General features: G+C 38.6%; 1 protein-coding gene across 2 annotated transcripts; it reads right to left on the reverse strand.

Moving 5' to 3' along the window:
• Positions 1 to 1,744: 1,744 nt before the first annotated feature.
• Positions 1,745 to 23,695, reverse strand: cep97 (centrosomal protein 97). 2 transcript variants are annotated; one of them, XM_057853499.1, is made up of 11 exons: positions 23,504 to 23,695; positions 22,918 to 23,060; positions 12,929 to 13,087; positions 12,745 to 12,846; positions 12,499 to 12,612; positions 12,272 to 12,438; positions 9,385 to 9,549; positions 9,125 to 9,303; positions 6,747 to 7,257; positions 6,525 to 6,600; positions 1,745 to 2,745 (listed from the first exon to the last, which is right to left on the reverse strand). In XM_057853499.1, exons 1-11 carry the CDS (start codon positions 23,535 to 23,537, stop codon positions 2,371 to 2,373), a joined length of 2,025 nt encoding a protein of 674 aa, XP_057709482.1. In that variant the 5' UTR covers positions 23,538 to 23,695; the 3' UTR covers positions 1,745 to 2,370. The 2 variants fall into 2 exon arrangements, with proteins under 2 accessions (XP_057709482.1, XP_057709483.1); XM_057853500.1 differs by lacking the exons at positions 22,918 to 23,060; positions 23,504 to 23,695 and adding an exon at positions 19,813 to 20,110.
• Between the last annotated feature and the right edge of the window lie 193 nt (positions 23,696 to 23,888).

Below are 23,888 nucleotides of genomic sequence, written 5' to 3' on the forward strand. Positions count from 1 at the left end.
GTATTAACGTGGTTATGATTCGGCCTGAAATATTGATAAAATGCTGCAATTATTCCTTTGTATGGGACAATATTAATGAATCACTGGCTTTTACAACAAGCTACCCGTTAGAAAAACGGCTAAAAAATTGAGCTCCCAAAAGATATTTCAAAATATCGTACACGCTCCATTGCCTCTTATGTTTATCGAATGGCCCCGACGCAAAATGGCCCACGAGTAATGAGGTCCGACTCCGTTGGCGTATGGTGCCTATTAGACATCCTTAATATGATATCCGTGGTTTCCGCTTCAACACTTCCGGGATTATTATTAAAACATTATTGAATACAAATATAACAGACCAATTAATTTTTTTACATGAATGTTTTAGTGAAAAGCAGTCTACATCTACATATATTATATGAATAAAATCAAAGATATAGAGGCGAAAAGGGGGCTTGATATTTTAATAATCATATTATTGAATGTTGTTTCCCAATATTGATCTTAAATTTGTTTTCAACGTGGTGCCAATAAAATACTTATAAAGGTGTACAGGTGGTATTCAGTATTTATTTTTTTCTTGTATTGTCATATTAAGTATATTTTATATTGTCCAATAAGTTTTATCAATTAGGAGAACAAACAATATCCAAACTATCTGAACATTGTCTCTTTCATGATTTGAGGTTTGATCACTTTGAAGTGATGAATAAGCATGTTTTAAAAATGATTATGCTATTTATGTTACTTTTTTTTTTTTTTTTTTTTACTTTTAGGAGCAGAAATTTGAACTCAGTACATCGTCATCACATTAGTCATATGTAAATACTGTCATTTTTGGACGATAAAGCGCACCTGACTAGAAACCGCCACCCATCAAATTTGACACGAAAACGACATTTGTTCATAGATCAACCGCAATGGACGATAAGCCAATATTTACAACAAAAGATATTAATCGGTAACACTTTGACAGCGGCGTCATAAGACTGTCATAAGACCAAATGAACCACCATGAAGCTTTGAACCAATTAGCTGCAAAGCTTCACTGCTTCAAGAAGCTTCATTTGGCCATCACTGCTCCCTTCGGGGAGATAGTCAGCCTCTGCTGCCACCTGTCAACACTGTTGTCAACCAGCATGCCTCCTAGCATGCATTGCAGCGCTACAGATGGAAATAATCAAAATTCATGTTCTGTGCCAATCCTTTCTTCAGTTACTCTTCGAGTTGTTTCATTAATTACCAGTTATGGTATTTGGTAACACTTTATTTGACAGTTGCACCATAAGATTATGTCATAATTATGACATGACACTGTCATAAGCATTAATGAATGCTGATAACAGATGGTATAGAATATCATCAAGTAAATTATCTCACTTTTGAATGGATGTAAAAGATCCGAGCTGGACATAAATGGAGTGACATAATTTGCCGGGTGAGACTTAATGACATCTGTCAGAAGCATTCAGTAATGCCCACGATAGTGTCATAATTACCACGGTCTTATGATGCCACTGTCAAATAAAGTGTTGCATATTAATCCAAATAAATCAACAAATAAGACACACTGGACTACAAGCCGCAGGATTCAAAATGAGGGAACTAAAGTAGCGGCTTATAGTCCGAAAATTACGGTACTTGATCATTTTGATTAAAAAATTAAAAAATACGTAACTATTCTGCCAATATGTATTAATTATTGTATTTGGTTTTGAGGTTCCTAAATATGATTTGATGAATAGGTTTATTTTCTCATGACTGACGTTTGCACTGATCTGCTTTTTATTGTGACATAATTACATTGTATCATAATTAGCAGGAAGAAAAAGAAAGTTACCAAAAGAGGTAGAAGAAAAGTATTACAGTAGTAAATGCAGGTTATTACGAGTATACGCTACTACTGGTGCTTTAACGTAGTAAAGTACACAAACTACAATACCCACCAAAACCTGGGCTTAATTGGGTAGTTTCAGGATTAACCAATAATGTGCTGTAACTTTTACTAGTAAACCTAACGCTAAATTTTGCATGCTCGTGTCCAGGCCAAGTTTCCATGTCATTGACGGTCATTGACGTCCAAATCACGAGGTTCTTTACATCCTTATGCTGTGTATTTAAATGAATTGATCTCTAGTAGAGGTCCAATCGATTTGAACTGGGAGAGTGAAAAGGAATGAACGTTCGTTCATTTGCTGCCAACCCTCCCACTTCCAATGGCTTGGACGTCTAGTTCTGTGGAAGGCAGTCATACAAAATTTATGCCATAAATATAATGTGTTCAGGAAATAATGTGTAGTTGACAATAAATATAAGTGCAGTTTTCAGTCAAGCCTCAGTGGGCAAATATCACATTCTTCCTGTTGCGTCCCCCCCGTCCCCCCCCCCTCAGTGGACATCCGTTTGGTCGTCTTCGGTTTGCGACGTTAGCGCCTCCTCGGCTTCCTCCTCCTCCCTCTGCTGCAAGGAGGTGGCATACTGCTCCAGGAGACTGCAGTCGGTGCTGTCCACGTCTCGATCGGGCACACGCACAGTCAGCACGGATTCCGCCGTCCCACTGCTGAGAAAGCTGTCGTCCGGCGCGGCACGCTCCTCGCTCGCTGTAGTCGTCTGGAAGCCGGAGTCTGGAAAAGAGACGTCCGTGGCAGGTTGGTTGGCAGTGGCGCATGCTACGGGAGGAGCTGCCGGACTTGGCGCGGGAGAAGCGGAGATTTGAGCCAGCTTCTCCTCAACGGATTGCTTCCATTGTTGCATGGATTGGACCTAGCAGAGGCAAAAAGGAGTATGTGAATCTGCTTTGAGGACAGACGAGCATCAAAAATGGTTAGAATTTTTGAACATGGAACTCATAACGTGTGGAAAAGATAGTGGAGGTGTCCAAGTTTTGTTTCTAGCTTCTGCTTTCTATGTCTGACTTTTAAAAGGTTGGGCTGTCACGATTAAAAATGCGACTTATACTCCGGTGCGACTTATATGTTTTTTTTTCCTCTTCGTTGGGCATTTTATGGCTGTTGCGACTTATACTCAGGTGCGATTTATGGTCCAAAAAATACGGTAATTATTTTTATATTTGATGTTTAAGAGACATTGCTGAGCTGAAAATGATTACAATCTCCTTGAATTTCGTAGTAGTTCATCTTCATTTTATATATTTTTTTGAGAAAAGAAAAACAGTAAACATTCTCTTTATTATTCATTCAATTTATTGCATTTATTTTTATAAAGAATGTTTTACTTTAAAAAACAGAAAGAATGTGCAGTAAACATTTGGTTTTTATCTAAATAAAAAGGGGAACATTACCGTATTTTTTGGACTATAAGTCGTGCCTGAGTATAAGTCGCACCAGCCATAAAATGCCCAACGAAGAGGAAAAAAACATATATAAGTCGCACCAGAGTATAAGTTGCATTGTTGGGGGAAATTTACTTGATAAAATCCAACACATAGAACAGAGATGTCATCTTGAAAGGCAATTTATAGCATAAAGAACATGCTAACAAGTTTACCAAACTATCAGTGTCACTCCAGAACACCAAAATAACACGTGAAATGATATAATAATTAGGGCTGTCAAAATTATCGCGTTAACGGGCGTTAATTAATTTTTAAAATTAATCACGTTAAAATATTTGACGCAATTAACGCACAAATACCCTGCTCAAAGAGATTACAATGACAGCACAGTGAAACGTGTACTTGTGTTTTTCGGAGTTTTGACTCCCTCTGCTGGCGCTTGGGTGCGACTGATTTAATAAGCTTCAGCAACCATGAGCATTGTGTAAGTAATTATTGACATCAACAATGGCGGGCTACTAGTTTATTTTTTGATTGAAAATTTTACAAATTTTATTCAAACGAAAATATGAAGAGGGGTTTTAATATAAAATTTCTATAACTTGTACTAACAGTTATCTTTTAAGAACTACAAGTCTTTCTATCCATGGATCGCTTTAACAGAATGTTAATAATGGTAATGCCATCTTGTTGATTTATTGTAATAATAAAGAAATACAGTACTTATGTACCGTATGTTGAATGGATATATCCATCTTGTGTGTTATCTTTCCATTCCAACAATAATTTACAGAAAAATATGGCATATTTTATAGATGGTTTGAATTGTGATTAATTGCGATTAATTACGATTAATTTTTAAGCTGTAATTAACTCGATTAAAAATTTTAATCGTTTGACACCCCTAATAATAATGTGTTAATATTTTCACACATAAGTCGCTCCTGCGTATAAGTTGCACCCCCAGCCAAACTATGAAAAAAACTGCGACTTATAGTCCGAATAATACGGTATCTGGTTTTCATTAAAAACAGTAAACATTTTCCTTTTTCTTGTTTTTTCAATTCATTATATTTTTATGAAAATTATTTTATATAAAATACACAAAGCAAATATGAACCACCTATTCTGTTTTTATTTATTCTTAATTTTTTAAAGGTTTATTTTTATTTAATTAAACGAAAATAAAGGGGAAAAAATAACTATTGTCCGGTTTCTGTAGTCCTTGAAATGAAAGCAAATTATCTTTCTACTTACGGCAATCAAAGTGAGGTACAGTATTTGTAAACATCTGCTTTTGCCTTGGTAACCAATGATACAATTACATACAGTTGTGTTCAAAATTATTTAACCCCTACAGTAGATAAGTGTTTTTGCAAGTTTGACATTTATTTTTAATCTTGTTTATAGTCACATTAAATCAGGGGTGCCCAAGTCCGGTCCTCGAGAGCCCCTACTTGATTCAGGTGTGTTGGAGGAGGGGGACATGGAAAACAAGCTGGATAGGGGCTGTCGAGGGCCGGACTTGGGCACCCCTGCATTAAATAATGGCATGTAAAAGAGACAAATACTACTGCAATACCAAAATATTTTTTGGGAATATTCCAATTTATGGCCTTTCTGTGATTACTTCATTGACAAAATTATTCTGCCCCTTAGGTATGTACAACTTTAGTACAAAATCCTTTTCACCAATAACATCATTTAGACATGAAGCATAGCTAGACAAAAGTTTCTTGCAGTGATCCACAGGTACCTTTGCCCATTCCTCATGGCGAAGGCCTCAAGTTCATTAACATTTTTGAGCTTGCGTGCTGCAACTGCCTTCTTCAAGTACCACCAGAGATTTTCAATGGGATTTAAGTCTGGCGATTGTGATGGCTACTCCAGAATCTTCCAGCACTTCTTTTGCAACCAAGATATGGTAGATGTTGAGGTATGCTTAGGATCATTGTCCTATTGGAAGGTCCAACCTCACCCAAGCCTCAGCTTTGTCAATGGCTTCATGACATTTGCATCCAAGATCTTCTTGTATTGAACTGAATTCATAATACCTTGCACATGTTGAAGATTCCCTGTACCTGTACCCCAGAGCATGACTGATCCCCCACTGTGCTTCACAGTAGATAGGGTGTTCTTTGCTTTATTGGCATCATTCTTTCTCCACCACACGTACTCTTGATCCATTGAACCAAAAGGTTCCAGTTTGGTCTCATCACTTCAGAGAACAGTATTCCAAACCCTTTGTGGTTTGTCCACATGGTTTTTGGCATAGTTATTGTGCTTTGGAGTCAGCAGGGTGGTGCCCCTGGGAGTTCTTGCATGGAAGTCATCATTTCACAGTATGCGTCTTATTGTCTGGGATGCAACCTGAATACCTTCCTATGACATGACCTGTCGTAGTTCCTCAACTGTCACCCGGGATTTTTCTCCACCTTTCGCTTCAGTTATCGCACAGCAGTTGCAAACGTTAATCTCTTTCGTCCACACACAGGTAGCGTTTCCACTGTGCCTTTAGCTTTAAACTTGCAGACAATGCTCTCAATTGTGTCTCTTGAAATTTTGTGTCCTTTTGCGATCTTTTTATAACCATATCCTTGCTTATGAAGTGAAATGACCGACTCTCTGAACTTTTTCGACCATTCCTTGGACTTCACCATGTTGTAAAGATGTCATTAACTGAAAGAACCATGTGTCACAGTCCATTTAAATCTGCTTAATTGCTGCTCATTAGGGTTCCGTTCACATTTGCAGCTTTTTTCATCAGCTGTTTAACAACACCTGATGAAAACCTTTGTTCTTAAGAGTGGTGGACTTGGGGGGTTGAATAATTTTGTTAATGAAGTAATCACAGAAAGGCAATTAATTGGAATATCCCCAAAAATATTTTTATTATTTCTGTTGTATTTCTCTATTTGACATGTCATTATTTGATGTGATTATAAACAAGATGAAACATGGAATGTCAAACTTGCAAAACACTTATCCACTGTGGGGGTTGAACAATTTTGAACACAACTGTAGTTACCTTTTAGTCATAGTTAACATTTTTCAGCATATCATTTTTGGTTTTAATGCATATTTCCATCTTAAATGTAGTTAATTAGTTGACTACTTGCAAAGATTATCCGTGGTAAGTTAAATACCAAAATAATCATTTGTGACAGTTAAAGAGGTCAACCCAAAATTCACTTTTCAAACTGAGTACATGAAAAAGTAATTGCCTTTCGCCATCTCTTTAGCTTACCTGTTCCCAAAGAAACCTGACTGCTTCATCCTGAACCATCCTTTGTATCCTCTCCTCCTCACACTGCTTCTGCATTCTGTGAATATCAATATATTTTAGTGTGTCTTCATCTCTAAAAGTACCGGTAATCAAAAACACACAGCAATTGACTTCATCATTATTGCCCCAATCACATTGCTCAATAAGGTCAAGAAAAAACATTGTGTATGTTTTTAAGTGTACCTCTCCAGTTTTTGCGTCAAGGAAACAATGTGATCTTGCATCCTGCGGAGTCGAATCTCACTGCGCACCTCTCTGGCCTTGGGGTGACAACACCGAGTGTACCGTCCCCTCCACCATGACTGGATCTTAACAGCTGCTCTCGATGCTTCCTCTGTCGTTTTGACCAAATACATGAACTTTTGATCTTCCGCTGCTTCCAAGCAAGGTGTAACCTTTTCTTCTTTTTTGTCTTGGCGAGCCAGTGGGGTCGACGGATGCCTTGGGGCCAGCGAGTCGGCTTCAAATGTCTCCGTCTCGTCGTCGCTCTCTGAGTGGAGAGACTGCGGTTCGAGGTGAGGTGTGAAGGACGTGAAGGACTCGCATGATAGTGCACTGCTGTTCAACTTGTCCTCATCCGTCTGCACGTCTTCTAAAAGAAGGCTCTCTCCTCCACGCTTTGGGCTGCTTATACATGGAAGGGAAACGCTGGATGAGTCATAGCTCACCCATGTATTGAACTGCACTGCCCGACCTATGTGGAACAAATGGAAAAAACAAACATATATATATATATATATCATTACGGACAAGACATTAGTTCCCCCCCCCCTTTATATCATTTAATTACAAGAATAGAATCCAACAGTAGTACAGTAGTATAATAGTACTAGCTTACATTCATGCGATACAAGGCTCACGATAACGATCTCAAGATATGGCGATACAACTTTATCGACACATGGGTCAGGAAATCATTCTGTAGTATTTTATTATGCATGTAATAAAAAGAAAAAACAGCTATTTTCATCTTTCTGTTATGAATTGGAATAAGTTTATTACTAGTAGATCTCTCATTTCTAGATTTCTCATCTTTGCTACGCCATTCTCGTTACTGACGGGTGCGTTAGTGCGTTACTGCAATTTGGCTGAATATTGCAAACGCTATGCTAGGTCGTTCCAATAATACCTAACTGCAGCCGACAGCCTACAAATTACGCCCAAATGATGCTACGGTAGATATCACATGTATATAGAAGTGAAATGACAGACTCGGCGGCGTTAGCACATGTATAGAGAACTATATGCTAAATGACAGACTCGACGGCGTTCGTAAACAGCCGCCGTCTTAAAGCAGTAGACTTCTCAGGAAGGCTCAGTTGTAGCAAACCTTGCTAGCGAACTTAAGTAACTTTTTATCTAAAATACTCCGAAATCTTAAAATCTAAAATCTTGACTTGAATTTATCTTTAAATGATGAAATGGTTTTAAAACTTTCACATGTTGAAAGTAGACAGAAGGGAACTAATGCAATAATGGGAGCAATTTTAATAACTCGACCGGTTGATTCACAATATTATATTACTTCCAAACATAGCAAAGGTTACATTCTAGTTGTCGCAATATCCACAATACCCCTGTGTCAAGTTTAGGGTAAAGAATTGGGCTAGTGCCTATTGTCCCAAAAACCCATGTGACCTGTTTTTTTTTTTTTTTTTTTTGGAATGAAGAAAACCCCCAGTTTAATTCAGTCAGTTAATATAAACATATATGATGTGAAAGATATTATAGAATGGATCAAATAATAATATGTAAAACATGAAAGTAACGCCAGTTACTTTGCCAAGTAACTAATTACTCTTACATTGAGGTAACTGAGTTACACTCAATTACTTTTTAGGAGAAGTAATTTGTAACTGTAATTAATTACTTTTTAAAAGTAAGATTAACAACACTGCTCAACAATTTCCCTAAATGAATAGGATGTGACTCAAAATCAACAAGAAGTAACCAGTTAATGCCGTAAAATGAACAGGAAAACTGGCTGTGAATGCTCTGGTTTTAGTGCCATTTGATGGCGCTGGACGTCCAATCCAGTGAAAATGAATTGAATGTCTAGCCCCATCAATAGCAGCTAGTGAGCTCATGAAGAGACTATTCTAATTGAAGATTTTGGTAGCAAACTGTTTGTACCCCCTTTTTTGGTTCTGTTTGTTTTGATAAGTGACACCGTTTAAAAACGTGGTATCAATTTTTGGTGGGAGCATATCGATATAAGTATCAGGTTATATCACTTTTTTGATTTATTGTCACACTCCTAGTACACACTGGTCTTCAAACGTAAGAGTTTCAAACTGCACCGGGGTTAAATTGGTGAATGAATGTTCATTTGCCCTCTCCAAGTAAGAAAAAAGGTTTGGACTCAAGCGTCTTCAACAGCAGCTAAAGAGTTAACCGCGCAGATTGGACATCTAGCGCCGTCAATGAGCTAAATGAGTTTCCCACCACGGGTTAATGTCCTGTCTAACGATTCAATTACTCTGACTCGCCCCATAAAAATGTCAGCAATTTAAAATTGATTAACTCAGTGGCTAATTGGAGAGAAATCAGTCTTTTCTTGCCTCTTTCCAGGTCTGATGGCACAGCAGAAGGTGGCGTTGATATCATTTTCTTGGCCTCTAAAGTGTCCCCTTGTGAAAGAAAATGTGATGTGTCCACTCTTTCCACAGCTAGTTCAGTGGGTCGACGAGGGCTTGGACATTCCGCTTGCGTCTCTTCTAATAACTGCCTTTGGTGAAACCTTAAGGAATGAAATAAATGACTCATGGTTTCTCTAGTTTGTGTCCAATTTCCCATGAAGAACAAAAGAAAATGTTTCTACCTCTGCTTATTCAAGATTTTTTCTAATTTGGCATCTTCCGCCGTCACCAAGGGCGACGATGCAGTCCGGAGGCAAACGGTGGAAAGGTACTGAACCAGTTCAACGTGCTGGCCGGGTCGAAAGGAGCGTCCTTTTCCTTGACTGTATAGCCACTCAGCTTTCAGTCTAGAATTGGTGATAAAACACAAAAACAATGTCTAGTAAAAGCACTCAAAAAACAAACCTTATTTGTGGCTCTAAATTGAAGTACAGTAAATGTGTGTTAGGACATGATGCCTAAAATTATTATTTTTTAGAAATATGCATAGAGCATTGGAGGAATAAGTATAGTACATTTAAAAAAATGTTATCAAAATAAAATACTAAATGCAGAAAATTAAATTGAGACATAGGGCCGAAAATGAGAAAAACCTATAATAAATAAAAAAAAATCATAGAAAGATAGAAAAAAAAAAAGGGTTGTCCCAATCCAGCCACGTGATTGGAAATTGGGCCGATAGCGCTATTTTTCAGAGGATCAGAATCGGGTGAAAAGGATTAGGTTTTTAATTAAAAAATATGCATTGCGGAAAACACAGACAAGGCTGAAAAAGAAGTTTCTGCTTTTGCACCCCTCCTTAAAATAAACTGCTGTATTTTAAGCCAAAAGATCTGTTGTGTTTTATAGAACAATATGTCTATATGCTGCCATAGCAGTTTCATGGCGCATTATGCCCCCGGCTAATTTTTCATTTGTCCGTTTTACCCTGAAGAAGCCCGTTTACAGACACTGCGCAACCGCTTTTGTTTCAACCCAGCCATAAAAAGAAGGTAAGTAATTATATTTTATATTAGAAATGTCTATCCTTTTTAGTTTAGAATCATTAATTGATGTCTAATATTAAAAAAAAAAAAAGACTAAAAATTATTCACTAACTTTTACATTATGTCACGATGAAAAAAAATAGTGTCTGTAAATAGGTCACGGATATCTACCTCATAACTATCGCTTAAATGTATTTTTTTTTTGTTTACTATCCCATTTCCCCCGATATTTTAGATGAAAAATAATCGATACAAACGAAGAAAAATTGAAAAAAATATTTGAAAAAGAAAATCTCCGCCACTCCTTGTTGTCTGTGATTTCTGCATTGCGACCATTGTTATATTACCGTGTTTCACCCATAAAATCCCCACAAAGTCCAGCTGTGGCCATTCACAGCTGTGTCTTGACTCTTGACACTCGGTGATACATGCTAAACGGAGTTTTTGGATCGAGGTAAGTACGCGATAATATCTTGTTAAAATCATGGTGTCTTTAATTATGCTCACTAATGCTCTCACCTCGAGTTACTGGAAAGCCACAAAAAGATGCAATTGCGAGAAATATGGACACAGCAGACTAACTGACTAGCATGCTGCCCATGATCTTTTCGACCCTTGTTGCCGTTTGGATTGCTTATTATGGGATGATATCGCTGTATTAGATACATTAGATACTTAAATCATAAAGCCTAGGTCCTAGGCTTCATGGCTAAATACAATAGATAGATAGTATAATAGTATAGTTAGTTAATAAATAGAATAGTTATGTACTCACATTTATATGTTCCCTTTATGCCTATGGAGCCTTTTAATTTCAGTATCTCGCATTCACATTCTTTAATCATAATTGAAGCCCATTGCAAAAATTAAAATATTATGGTATTGGATTTTAACCCCTAAAATTCCTCTGGGAAGGTTTTTTTTTTGCACAGATTAAATAAAATCAAGCCAAATCAAAAACTGTTTGCAGTAAAGTTATCATTGACTATACAGCTAACTCCCCGTTTAGCCATATTCATTTATAAAATAAAACACAGGGGTAGAGTAAATCTACATTTACTCACGCACCAATTTCCTTTATTATTGTAAATCCACCCACATGTCTTAGTACATGCATAGTGATGATCAAAGACAAAAAATGCCCTTCTGTTCAAAAATTTTCTTCCCCCAGAAAATAAAGATTTTAAGCTTTCCAATGATGTATCACACATGCATATAGGACAATACTGAAATCAGGCCAAATCTCAGAGGGGAACTTCAAGTCACCTAAGTGTTTTCGCCCTCTTTATCTTTTTCTGCTTCATGCTTGCACAGCCTCTCACCCTACCTCCTGCTACTTGTCTCGGGCACCAGTGCAGCTGACATTTGGTACTTAAAGTTAACGATGATTGACATGTTTGTGGCTCTGATGTGGCAAGTGAATGCTTGATAACAGTACGATCAAAGGCACAAATGTGTTAATCATTGTCAATCTTCGATGTCGTGAGGCTGTTATCGGCAGCATGAGCATCAAAGCGTGAGGGAATTTGAGTGGACTTACTAATATGAATTATATGAATGTTATGGAGAGTGATTAATGTACGGCGTTTGTGCTGGGGAACTTTTAAGAAAAAATTTTGCAAAAAGTGTGGAGCCTCGGCAATATGCTTTATATCGCAATATTAGTTTGTTCCAATATTGTTCAGACCTAATTTATATTTTTTCTACTTTTTAAGGGCTAAAAAGTTACAAAATTATCCAGAAATACAATGACATTGCCAAAAGATACAAAAATATATACATTTTATACTCCACAACACTCCTGGAACAAGCAGAAGAGGAAGTACTGTAAATACTGGATCGGGACATAATAAATAAAAATGTAAAAATCATAATAAAGTATTAAGAAATAATATAGTTTAAAAATATAGATTAATTTATCGCAAAAATACTCATTAAATCCTAATTTAAATGTATGTTTTTAGGTGTATTGCCGAACGCACATACTACTACATAAATATGAGGAAAAATTCTTCGTGAGTATTGTCCTTACATTCACCTATAATAGTGAATTACAATTACAATCAGACGACATTTGACTTACCCTTCTTTTTGGGAGACCACAAAGCCATCCAACACTTTCAGGCTAAGGCACCAACTCATCACATAGGGCCGGTAGTCAAAACGTGGCAGCGATGGTGTTGGCATCACAGAAGGGTTGTTCATTATAGATAATTGCTCCAATTCATGAAGCTGAGCCAAGTGTGCCACCTTTAAGCAAAAGTCAACTTTAAATCTCGGTATGCTTCTGGATTCTGGAGGAATACTTACTTCAGTTAAATCTGTAATTTCATTTGATGCCAATGACAGGATGGAAACATGGGCGGGTAGGTTGGCAGGCACAGTGCGAAGCGTTGTTATACTGTTTCCATGCAAAAGAAGTGTCTGTGAAATTGACACCAAAAAGGGATGCCAATTTTGGACGAAAATATTTGACGGACATGTTATTAAGAGACTTAGGAACTGTTTTAAATGATCAAAAACACACAACGTTTCCTCTAAGGATGTCATACACACCTTTAACGCCACAAGTTTACTCAAATCACCAATGTTCGTTATGCTATTGTCTGAAAGATCCAAGTGTTGAAGGGAAACACAGTTGTTCAGCTGTTCAATAACCTGCGCAAAAACAATCACATAGTGGTTTTAATGTATTTATATTTCTGTACACAATAGTGAAAAAATGTCATAAAAGTTTCACCTTTATTGCATTTCCCGACAAGTTGAGCCATTTGAGGTTGGGCATGTCCCGCAGTCCTTCAATGTAGCCGATACTGTTATTTGGAAGATTAAGGACTTGCAGTTCTTTGAGCTGTGACACGCCCATCATTCTCACGAGGCGATTGCTTGCGACAGACAGCTGAAAAAAAATAGAAAAACATATTAGATGACAAATAGTATCTACTTCAGAGGTAGGGCCTTCTGATCTCTCTCCAGTTAGTCCGAGTGGGCAACAACACATCCAGGGTCATCTCCCTGAACACTGGCTCCCCCAAGGGATATGTGTTCAGCCCCCTGCTGTTCACTCTGATGACCCATGACTGTTGCCCGTAGTACAGCAGTAATCACATTCTAAAGTACGCTGACGACACAGGCAATGGAGTACCGCAAGCAACACGTCACTTCCGCTCAGCAATATTTATGACATTAGCTACTGTAGCTAAGGGGGAACACGGAACCGTTTGGCCCTAATAGGAAATGAATGGAAATCGGGTACAAAGGAGATGTTTACAGAGCTAAACCTATCAATTCTTTCCGAAAATGATGTCCCTGGCGCCAAATTCACTGGCAAAAATGTGGAAGAACATAAAAATGTTCAGTAAAAGAGATGGCTCGAGTGTCAAAGGCCGAAAAAGACGAAAAAACCGAGCAGACCTAAGCATAGCCTTAGCTTTTTTATCGACACGACTGACAATGACATTCTCCTGTTTCAACAAGCTATCCTTTACCACCAGCCCTGTCTTTCTAATATATTATATCCTCTGGTTGTCCTACATCTCTGACCGTTCTTGGGGGTTATTTAGTTAGTTTGTGTAGCGATGGCAAATTCTACTCAGTGACAGCCAACGAACACTTTTAATTTTTTCATTGATAACAAATCTTAATTCTATAATTTATTTATACTTCCCCCTTTCGAAAGTTGTTGTTTTTTTACAACAGAAATGGTAACTGGCAGTCAGATACCATTTTAATTCTTTTCAGGTCATTCATTGTCAGACAGAAGCAGCACCGGCACAACGTTACGCTAAAAAATAAGTTAAAAATATCAAAATGGCTTACCTCTTTGTCCTCTGAAAGACCATGCCAACCCAACAAAATGTTAACTGCATATGAAATGTCAATGGATTCACCGAGCGGCCGTTAAAAGTCAGCACAAGTTGATTCATTCTTCACATTTTTCCTGCGAGTTTTTGGTTTCGGGAAATGTATGAGGAAAACATCCTTCATATGTCGTAATGTCTAGACTCTTTCTACAATTTCCAAAAAAGCAATGTGTGATCGGCATATTAGTTTTTGAAAGATTACCGGAGAAAAGTAGCAGTATTAACATAGTGTCTATGCGAGGGCGGGTCTATAATGTCCCACTTCTACTTTACTTCCGCTTTACGATGCGACGTCACGGTCTAAAAATAGCATGCGTGCGGTACACACTGAGGAAGTGCAGCACGTTGTGGACTGGTGTAAGGTCAACAACCTGGTCCTTAATGTGTTAAAGGCACGGCAGCGCCTGCATTTCCTGTGGTGGATGAGTAGAGCCACTCTCCCCCCTCCCACCCAGAGGGACCATCTGGCCTGCTGGCCAGCTGCATCTTCGTCTGGTCTGGGAGTTGCGGGGCCTTGGACTGACAGTCTCTGCAGAGAGTGGTGAGGTCAGCGGAGAAGATCATCGGGGTACCGCTCCCATCCATCCAGGACATAGCAGTCAGCCGCTGCCTATCCATAGCACGACGTATTGCCTCAGACTCCTACCACCCCCAGAATGGACTGTTCTCCCTCCTGGTGTCTGGCAAAAGGTTTCGCAGCATCCGCTGTATAACTGCCAGACTCAGGAACAGCTACTTCCCCGCAGCCATCAGACTGATGAATTCCTCCATACACACTAACACCCATACACATAACCACCTAAATCATCTTTGTAGGGATAATGGGTTGGTTCATTCCAGTAGGGAGCTCCTGCCTTCTGTTAGCTACACCCATAAAAGTGAGGCATGGCACACCACATCCTGGTTAGATCATTGTATCTCAACAGCAGATGTTCACACTTGCCTGGCACAGATGGAAATGTTATACAACATGTCATTGTCTACCTCAGATCACATCCCTGTGAAGATGGTTTTTAGTTTTGCTAATGTCCCGAATACTGTAAACGCGAAGAGAAATTTTAACCCAGATCTGGTTGTCTGGTCCTCTCTTTCTGACGATGACGTTACCTCCTACACTGCTGGCCAAAAGTATTGGCACCCCTGCAATTATATCAGATAATGCCCAATTTCTCCCAGAAAATTATTGCAATTACAAATGCTTTGGTAGTAATATATTCATTTATTATGCTTGCAATGAAAAAACACAAAAGAGAATGAAAATTATTATTATTATTATTTTACACAAAACTCCAAAAATGGGCTGGACAAAAGTTTTGGCACCCTAAGCCTGATACTTGGTAGCATAACTTTTAGACAAAATAACTGAACAACCGCTTCCGGTATCCATCAATGAGACTTTTACAATGCTCTGCTTGAATTTTAGACCATTCTTCTTTGGCCAACTGCTCCATGTCTCTGACATTTGAAGGGTGCTTTCTCCAAACTACCATTTTCAGATCTCTCCACAGGTGTATTTGTATTTGTATTTTTATTAGGATCCCCATTAGCTGATGAAAACATCAGCTACTCTTCCTGGGGTCCACACAAAACATAAAACAGACAAAATATCAACATACTAATCTATGGAGGACCCTTTCTGGGGTCCACACAAAACATAAAACAGACAAAACATTAACATACCAATCAACATAGGCTATACTGTATATAAAAGAAGAATTCTTATCTTGAAAAATTTACACACTAAAACAAACATAATTCAACATACTAACATAAAAACAGAAGAAAGTAAGGAGGTAAATAGACAATATAAGAGGTAAAATATAAGTCAACAACAACAAAGAGGCATACATTACAAATTACATCAGTGATCAAATGCAGTTGACCCGAAAGTACTGCTTTATTTGCTTCTTGAAATTAGCTTTATTTTGAGTTTTTAAAATTTGGTCGGGGAGGGCATTCCATTCAATCATAGCTCTACATAGTATTGTACGTTGTTTTAAGTTAGTTTTTATGATAGGTATGGTATAGTTACCGCTAATAGCATGTCTGGTTGGGTATGAGTGCAGAGTTGAGCTCAGAGTGTAATCCTTAAACAAACTGCCTGGTTTGCTCAATGTCATGGTGTTTTTCAGAAAAACAAGAAGAGATACTCGCAGCCTTGAATCCACTTTAAGCCAAGACAGTTTGTCATGCATATTGTCTGTGTTGGCTCTTTGGCTGCTTTTAAGCGCAAGCCTGGCTGCTCTGTTTTGTACTCGTTGGAGCCTCTGTAGGTTCGTCTTTGTTGTACCTGACCGGACCACCGAACAGTAGTCCAAGTGTGACAATACAAGGGTCTGCAAGACCTGTTTTGTCAACTGAGGTGTTAAAAAGGGTGAACATTTTTTTACTACTGATATATTCCTACCCATCTTTTGCACTAACAAATCAATGTGTGTTGACCATGATAAATTGCTGTCTAAAGTTATCCCTAGGAGCTTGGTTTCTTGTACCTGCTCTACAACCACATTGTTTAGTACAAGGTTTAACTGAGGTTTGGATCTTAATGAATGTTTCGTTCCAAAAATAATACTCTTAGTTTTTGATATGTTCAGAACCATTTTGTTGTCCGTGATCCAAGTGAACACCAACTGTAGCTCTTGGTTAAGGGCTGAGGTGATTTCCTCCACTGTTTTGGCAGATTTATAGAGTGTTGAGTCATCAGCAAACATACACACGCTCGCATTTTTACAAACAAGTGGGAGGTCGTTTGTAAAAATAGAGAAGAGCAGCGGCCCCAGTGAAGAACCTTGCGGAATTCCGTAATGTATTTGTTGTGCATTTGAAAAGCACCCATTGAACATAACTTTCTGAGTTCTACTGGTCAGATAACTTTCCATCGAAGCTACAGCAGATGGCGTAAAGCCATAGCACCTAAGTTTATTAAGTAATATATTATGGTCGATGACATCGAAAGCAGCACTTAGATCTAATAGAACTGCTCCTAGGTGTTCTATGGGATACAGGTCTGGACTCATTGGTGGCCACTATAGTCTCTAGTCCTTTCTCTCAAACCATTTTCTAGTGCTTTGAAGTGTGTTTTGGGTCATTGTCCTGCTGGAAGACCCATGTCCCCTGAGGGAGACCCAGCTTTCTCACAGTGGGCCCTACATTACGCTGCAAAACTTGTTGGTAGTCTTCAGACTTCATAATGCCATTGCCATGCACATGGTCAAGCAGTCCAGTGTCAGAGTTAGCAAAGCAACCCAAAACATTAGGGAACCTCCGCCATGTTTGACAGTGGGGAGCGTGTTCTTTTCTTTGAAGGCCTCTGGTTTTCCCCCTTGTAAACTCGATGTTGATGCCTTTTCCCAAAAAGCTCTACTTTTGTCTCATCTGACCAGAGAACATTCTTCCAAAACGTTTTTGCTTTCTCAGGTAAGTTTTGGCAAACTCCAGCCTGGCTTTTTAATGTCTCTGGGTCAGAAGTGGGGGACAGGACAGCTTAAACTTGTATGGTATTTGAGGTTTATTCACCATCCACAAAATCTTTCGTTGAAATGTCTCTTTGATTTTTCTTTTCCGTCCACATCTAGGGATGTTAGCCACAGTGCCATGGGCTTTACATTTATTGATGACACTGTGCACGGTAGACACAGGAACATTTAGGTATTTGGAGATGGACTTGTAACCTTGAGATTGTCCATGCTTCCTCACAACTTTGCTTCTCAAGTCCTCAGACAGTTATTTGGTCTTCTTTATTTTTTCCATGCTCAATGTGGTACACACAAGGACACAGGACTAGAGCTGAAACGAGTACTCGAGCAACTCGAGTAACTCGAGTTTAAAAACTGATCCGAGTAATTTTATTCACCTCGAGTAATCGTTTATTTTGACAGCTCTAAGCATCACGTTTTGCTATGACTACTTTTAATGCGGGACAACGCGCTGTCACGTGCGGAGAGGAAGAAGGGGAAAAAAAACTTACCGCAGCCGACAGCCGCCACAAACGACGCCGACGTTGCTAAATACTAGCCCGCAAAATGCTACATTGGTAACAGGTAGCGTCTGGTGCGTCTCATAGAGATCACATGTATGTTGAACTAGATGCGTCATGACAAACTCGGCCACGTCTGGGCAGCGTTTGTAAACAGCCGCCATCTTAAAGCAGTACAGCACTAAGCGCTAATAAAGAGCGCTAAGTGCTAATAAATAAGATTAACGTTACTGTCGCTACTAGCTCACGTAACGTTAGCCCTGCGGAGGACTATGTTTCAATTAATTATGACCACTGTCGATGCGTGGCTAACGTGTCTTACATACAGGCTTTAACATAACATAGCATTGTGGAGTGATGAGGGTGTAAAATAAAAACTTAATCATGCTAACTATCAATTTTAGCTCAGTAGTCATTGCTGGATAAAACACCAAGTAGCACTGGTGCCTAATGTGCTCCAATACAGCCTGTATCATACATTTATTTTGAACACTGCAAAAACTCAAAATCCTATCAGGACTTACAGTTTAGACTAACTTAAAACTTAACTAGAACTTAAAAATGGCTTGACACAAAGAGAAATTCAATTGAAACACGTGGGGAAAAAATCCTAACTTTTAAGTGATGTGTGTTATCAAGCGTAACGGCATTTTTAGGTAAGATATTCATATATATATATATTTTTAATAAGATCTAAAAGTTTTTTGAGTGAAAGCAGTGAATTAGTCTTTTTTTTAAATTCTAGTTACATCTGAGATGCAATTGTTGGCTGTTTTCAACAATATACATCGAAAATAAAGACATTGATTGACTGAAAATGGTTCAAGATTAGATGAAATGTCTTGTTTTCTCATGTATATGTATAATTGCTCTTCACCTAAAAATATATTTGTTTTATCCGATTACTCGATTAATCGATAGAATTTTCAGTCGATTACTCGATTACTAAAATATTCGATAGCTGCAGCCCTACACAGGACAGAAGTTGAGTCAACTTTAATCCATTTTAACTGGCTGCAGTGTGATTTAGTTATTGCCACAACCTGTTATGCGCCACAGGTAAGTAACAGGTGCTGTTAGTTACACAAATTAGAGAAGCATCCCGTGATTATTGAAAGGGTGTCAATACTTTTGTCTGACCTATTTTTGGAGTTTTGTGTAAAAAGATAATGATTTAATTTTTTTCCCCCATTCTCCTTTGAGTTTTTTCATTGCAAGCAAAATCAATGAAGATATTACTACCAAAGCATTTGTAATTGCAATCATTTTCTAGGAGAAATTGAGCATTATCTGACAGAATTGTAGGGGCGCCAATACCTTTGGCCAGCAGTGTATATTTCTGACACCGATGTACTGCTGAGCAACATATATCAGCCCAAAGAAGCAGTCATGTGTAGAAAGAATAACTGCAGTAACCCCAGTCATAAAACAGATGTCATGGAAATGTAGAATTACATTATGTCAGCTCTACTGGCTGCCAGTAAACCCCTTTGTACACCTAAAAGGAGGAGTAGAGTTAGGCCTGGCTGGAACACTTATGTTGCTGATTTTATGCTGAAGCATGTGAAGCTACCAAGGCTTGGGCTTTGGCAGGTGGACCCAGGCAGGGCCCTTTATTTGAATATAAGAAGTGTACGAATGCAAAATATAAATATGCTTTACGGTACATTAAAAAGAATGAGCAAGCATTGAGGGCTGAATCCATGGCCAAGAAGCTTCTTTGTAAAAACACTAAAGCCTTTTGGAAGGAGGTGAGGCTTGCTAATCATTGAAAGCCCTGCTTACCTTGCTCAAAAGATGGCTTCTCTGGTGCAAATGCTATTGCTGCTTTCTGGCGACAGCATTATGAAAATCTTTTTAACGGTGTCCCAACTGAACACTATCAAGAGGGCAATATCGAAAGGTGTTTACGATTTAGATCCATGAGGTGTTTGAAGTCATCAAAAACTTATCAGTAAATAAGTCCACAGGTACGGATTCTATATCTGCCGAATAACTTTTGCATGCTAGTCCGAGGCTTATTCCACTTCTTGCACTCTGCTTTGCTTCCTTTATGGATCACGGCTGTCTTCCCGACTCTATGATGTCGGTGCTACCAGTCCCTGTCATCAAAGATAAAGCAGGGAAAGTGGGCAGCTCGGACAACTATAGGCCCATCGCCCTAGCTAGTGTTCTTTCTAAGGTATTTGAATTCCTTATCCCGGAGAGAGTTAATATATAAGCTCTACAGATAATCACCTAGACATGGCACAGACATGTGTATTTATGTTCTAAAATAATTGGCCAATACCTATATGAGGAAAAACTCTATGTTCATGTGTTTTCTAGGCGCTTCCAAAGCCTTTGATCGTGTGAACCACAGGAAGTTATTTAAGAAATTACGTCAAGCGGGGGTTCCCAATGACATTATAAGAATTCTTTTATATTAGTATACTCATCAAACTATGAAGGTGAAGTGGGACGGCTGTATATCTGCGCCCTTTCAAGTTAGCAATGGGGTCAGAAAGGGGAGCATCCTATCTCCAATTTTATTCAATTTTTATATGAATGAACTGTCAGAACTGTTAAGTAAGTGTAAAACTGGCTGGATGGTTGGTGGGTTGGTGGCGAACCATCTAACGTATGTAGATGATTGTGTGCTACTTAGTCCAAGCTCAGCTGGTCTGCAGCAGCTACTCAATGTGTGTTCCGGGTTTGGGGAGCTATACAACATTAAATACAATGAATCAAAGAGTGTCATTATGATTTTAAGAACCAAAGAAGACAAACGGTTGCTTTTCCCTGATTTTAAGTTGTCTGTTCAAGTTTTAAAGTCCTGTAGTCAGGTGAAATACCTTGGTCATATGCTCACGGACACTCTGACTGACAACAAGGACATTTTTCGACTGTCGCTCATTATATGCCCAAGCCAATGTTCTCTCCTGAAAATTTGGTCAGTGCTCTGATGAGGTCAAGCTCGCCCTTTTCAAGGCCTATTGTACTTCTCTACACTGCGCATCAGTGGTCAAATTACAACAAGTTTTCAGAGACTGCAAGTGGCATACAATGACTTGCTGAGAATCTTGTCGAAGAGGCCCAGGTGGTGCAGTGCCTCTGAAATGTTTGTGGCTGCTCAGGTGAATACTCACCAGGCCCTCCTAAGGGTGCTGATGTTTAATTTTATTGATCGTTTGAAGTGTTCTAAAAATGTGATTGTCTTGGGCCTGACGAACATTTTTGCACAGTTCTACTCGGTGCTTTTCACTGTTCTGGAAACACTGGTATAGGTGCCTTTTAAAACTGGGTCAGGAGATGACCTAGTTTTGTATCACTGTAGTTTACGTCCTTTCATTGTTATTTTGTTTTTAATCATTTCCTTGAATTATATGGTTGTGGCTTGGCCCTCGAGTCGGTTAATAAAATCAATCAATCAATTAATTTAACATTTAATCTACCGAATAGAGCTGGGGTCGGTAACCAAATCTGGCTATTTTGACGGCTGCATCTGGCTCTCAGACAAATCTTTAACTATTAAAAAAAAAAAAAAGTTTCGCTATACTCCTTTGTGCATTGCACTCAAATAGCAACCTAGATGTGCACCGTTAGATCCGCCCCCAAGTTCATTGGCTGCGTGAGCTTAGGGTGATCATCGGACACGTAGTCCTTATACTACAACCGGCGACTAGAAAGCCGGTTCGCAGTAATTTTAGTGGGAAAGTGGCAATCATACATGTCGTTGTGTCCATCTATATATTTATTTATCTATCAATCGCATTGGCAACGCAGATGAGGCAGAGACACTGTTCAAGTGGGTCACCGTATTTTGCTGTCGAAAATAGTGGCCAATGTGCACGTGTGCGTGAAGTTAACTTTTTTAGTTTTGTTTTCCGCGTTTGTCAGCTGATTTTAGAAACCTTTTTGAGAAGATGACAAAAAGAAAAAAAGACGAGGAGCATCGTACTTTTCAGCAGGAATGGACAGAGGAATTTGCCTTTGTGGAGAACTTTGACTTTTCGAAAGAAGACAAGTTAATTAAACGGATAAAAGATATGCCTCCTTCTTACTCAATCTAACTTAGAGCTGTTCACGATCTTACCATCATGATGTCAAATCAAATTGAGTCAATGCAAGTGAAGGACATAAATGCGGCACCGTTTTCTTCTCTCGCTCTGGATGAGTCAACACACGTAAGCAATTCGTCCCAATTCAGCGTGATTGCAAGGTTTTGACTATGAAAGGGACAACGAAAGGGGAGGATTCATTCAAGTCCTTCACTGAGTTCGTTAAAGAAAAAAAATCTACCTGAACATCTAATCTGAACATGAAAAGAGACGCATCCTAAATTTTTCAACGCCTGCATGAAGCTTAACTCCACTAAGTATTAACCAGACGACAAAGCAATCAGCAAAACCATGCAGCACCAGAAGTCGCGTTAACGGTAAGAAATACTTATGTTTGATTAGCAACAGCATAACAATGTTACCAAAAAGAGACTAACCCAAACGTTTGTGCTTTAAAAGTGTTGAAATTACATAAAACATATTGTATGGCTCTCAAGGAATTACATTTTTAAAAATGTGGTGTTCATGGCTCTCTCAGCCAAAAAGGTTCCCGACCCCTGTCATAGAGAGTAATGTAAACACATCTATTTTTCATATGTGCAATATCTTAGTGCAATATGAATATTGAGGTATGCTTGTACTTATGTAACCCTACTGGTTGTTCTGTTTGGATCTGTACTTATTCATTTATTATTTACTTCTTTTTTATTGGCACTATTTATTTTAGTTATATTATTTAGTTATTTTTGTATGTTTTAACTCTGACATTTCGTTGCCATGAATCTCACTGCAGTTTTTATTTTGTGCAATAACAATAAAAGGAAATTTGATCTAATCTGATCTGATGTACCTGCTGAAGGCCCAAATTCCTTTCCAGATGGTCCAGTTTCATGATTTCATTTTGGTCCAAGATGAGAGTGTGAGTTTCTTCAGAGCAAATGAAACTGGGGTCGAGCTTCCGCATACCCCGAGCAGAAAGATCTACCACAGGCCCTTTTGGGTTAAAAAAAAAAAAAAAAAAAGATGATTGATAGAATATGCTTATAATTGACAGAGAGATAAATAAAAGGCCATTTCGAAGATGTCATTCATTCACAATAAACTGAATACTGTTTTATTCATTCAAAATAAACTAAATACCTTTCTTCAATTCCTAAGAACAGTGTTGTTGAAGTTAGGAGTGCTCACAAGATCTAACCATGGAGAATGAAGACACAACGAAACGTGCCAAAAATTTTATGAAAGCACATCTTCATGGGGGGTTGAATACAATCATAGTGATTTTAAAAGAGGTTGGTTATCGTTATTTGGCAAGATAAAAGATTCTTGCACAAACGCGAACACCCTATGTTAGCTGTAACGGCATATTTTAAAATTGGGGGAGGCTAACCATGCGTCAAAAAAGTTTACGTGTAAACATACACAAGCACACTTACCATTTGTATCAAATTGTAAATCTGATACCCCCATTTTGTTGCCAAACACTCATAGATGGTTAACAGCCAGCTAATGTTATTGTAATCGTAATAGCCTCAAATTCGAGATACAAGAAGCGTCCGTCACTAGCAAGAAACAACAGACGATTACTCTGGGAAATGTAGTACACAAGTAATGGGCTTCTCTGTGTCATGGTTGGCCGGATGTGTCGTGAAAAACTACACTTCCATCTCGTTTGCGACAGGCGTGGAGCGTTGCTACCCGCGAAATGTAGCAACGACGATAAAACTGTCAATTTGGTTAACTTGTCGAAACATTTAAGAATTATATTAGTAGTTTTGTTCTGAAAGTAAATGTTTCTTTCGACTCGGCAGACGTGACTAA

The sequence above is a fragment of the Corythoichthys intestinalis genome, chromosome 12 (genome assembly GCF_030265065.1).
Source record: "Corythoichthys intestinalis isolate RoL2023-P3 chromosome 12, ASM3026506v1, whole genome shotgun sequence".
NCBI lineage: Eukaryota > Metazoa > Chordata > Actinopteri > Syngnathiformes > Syngnathidae > Corythoichthys > Corythoichthys intestinalis.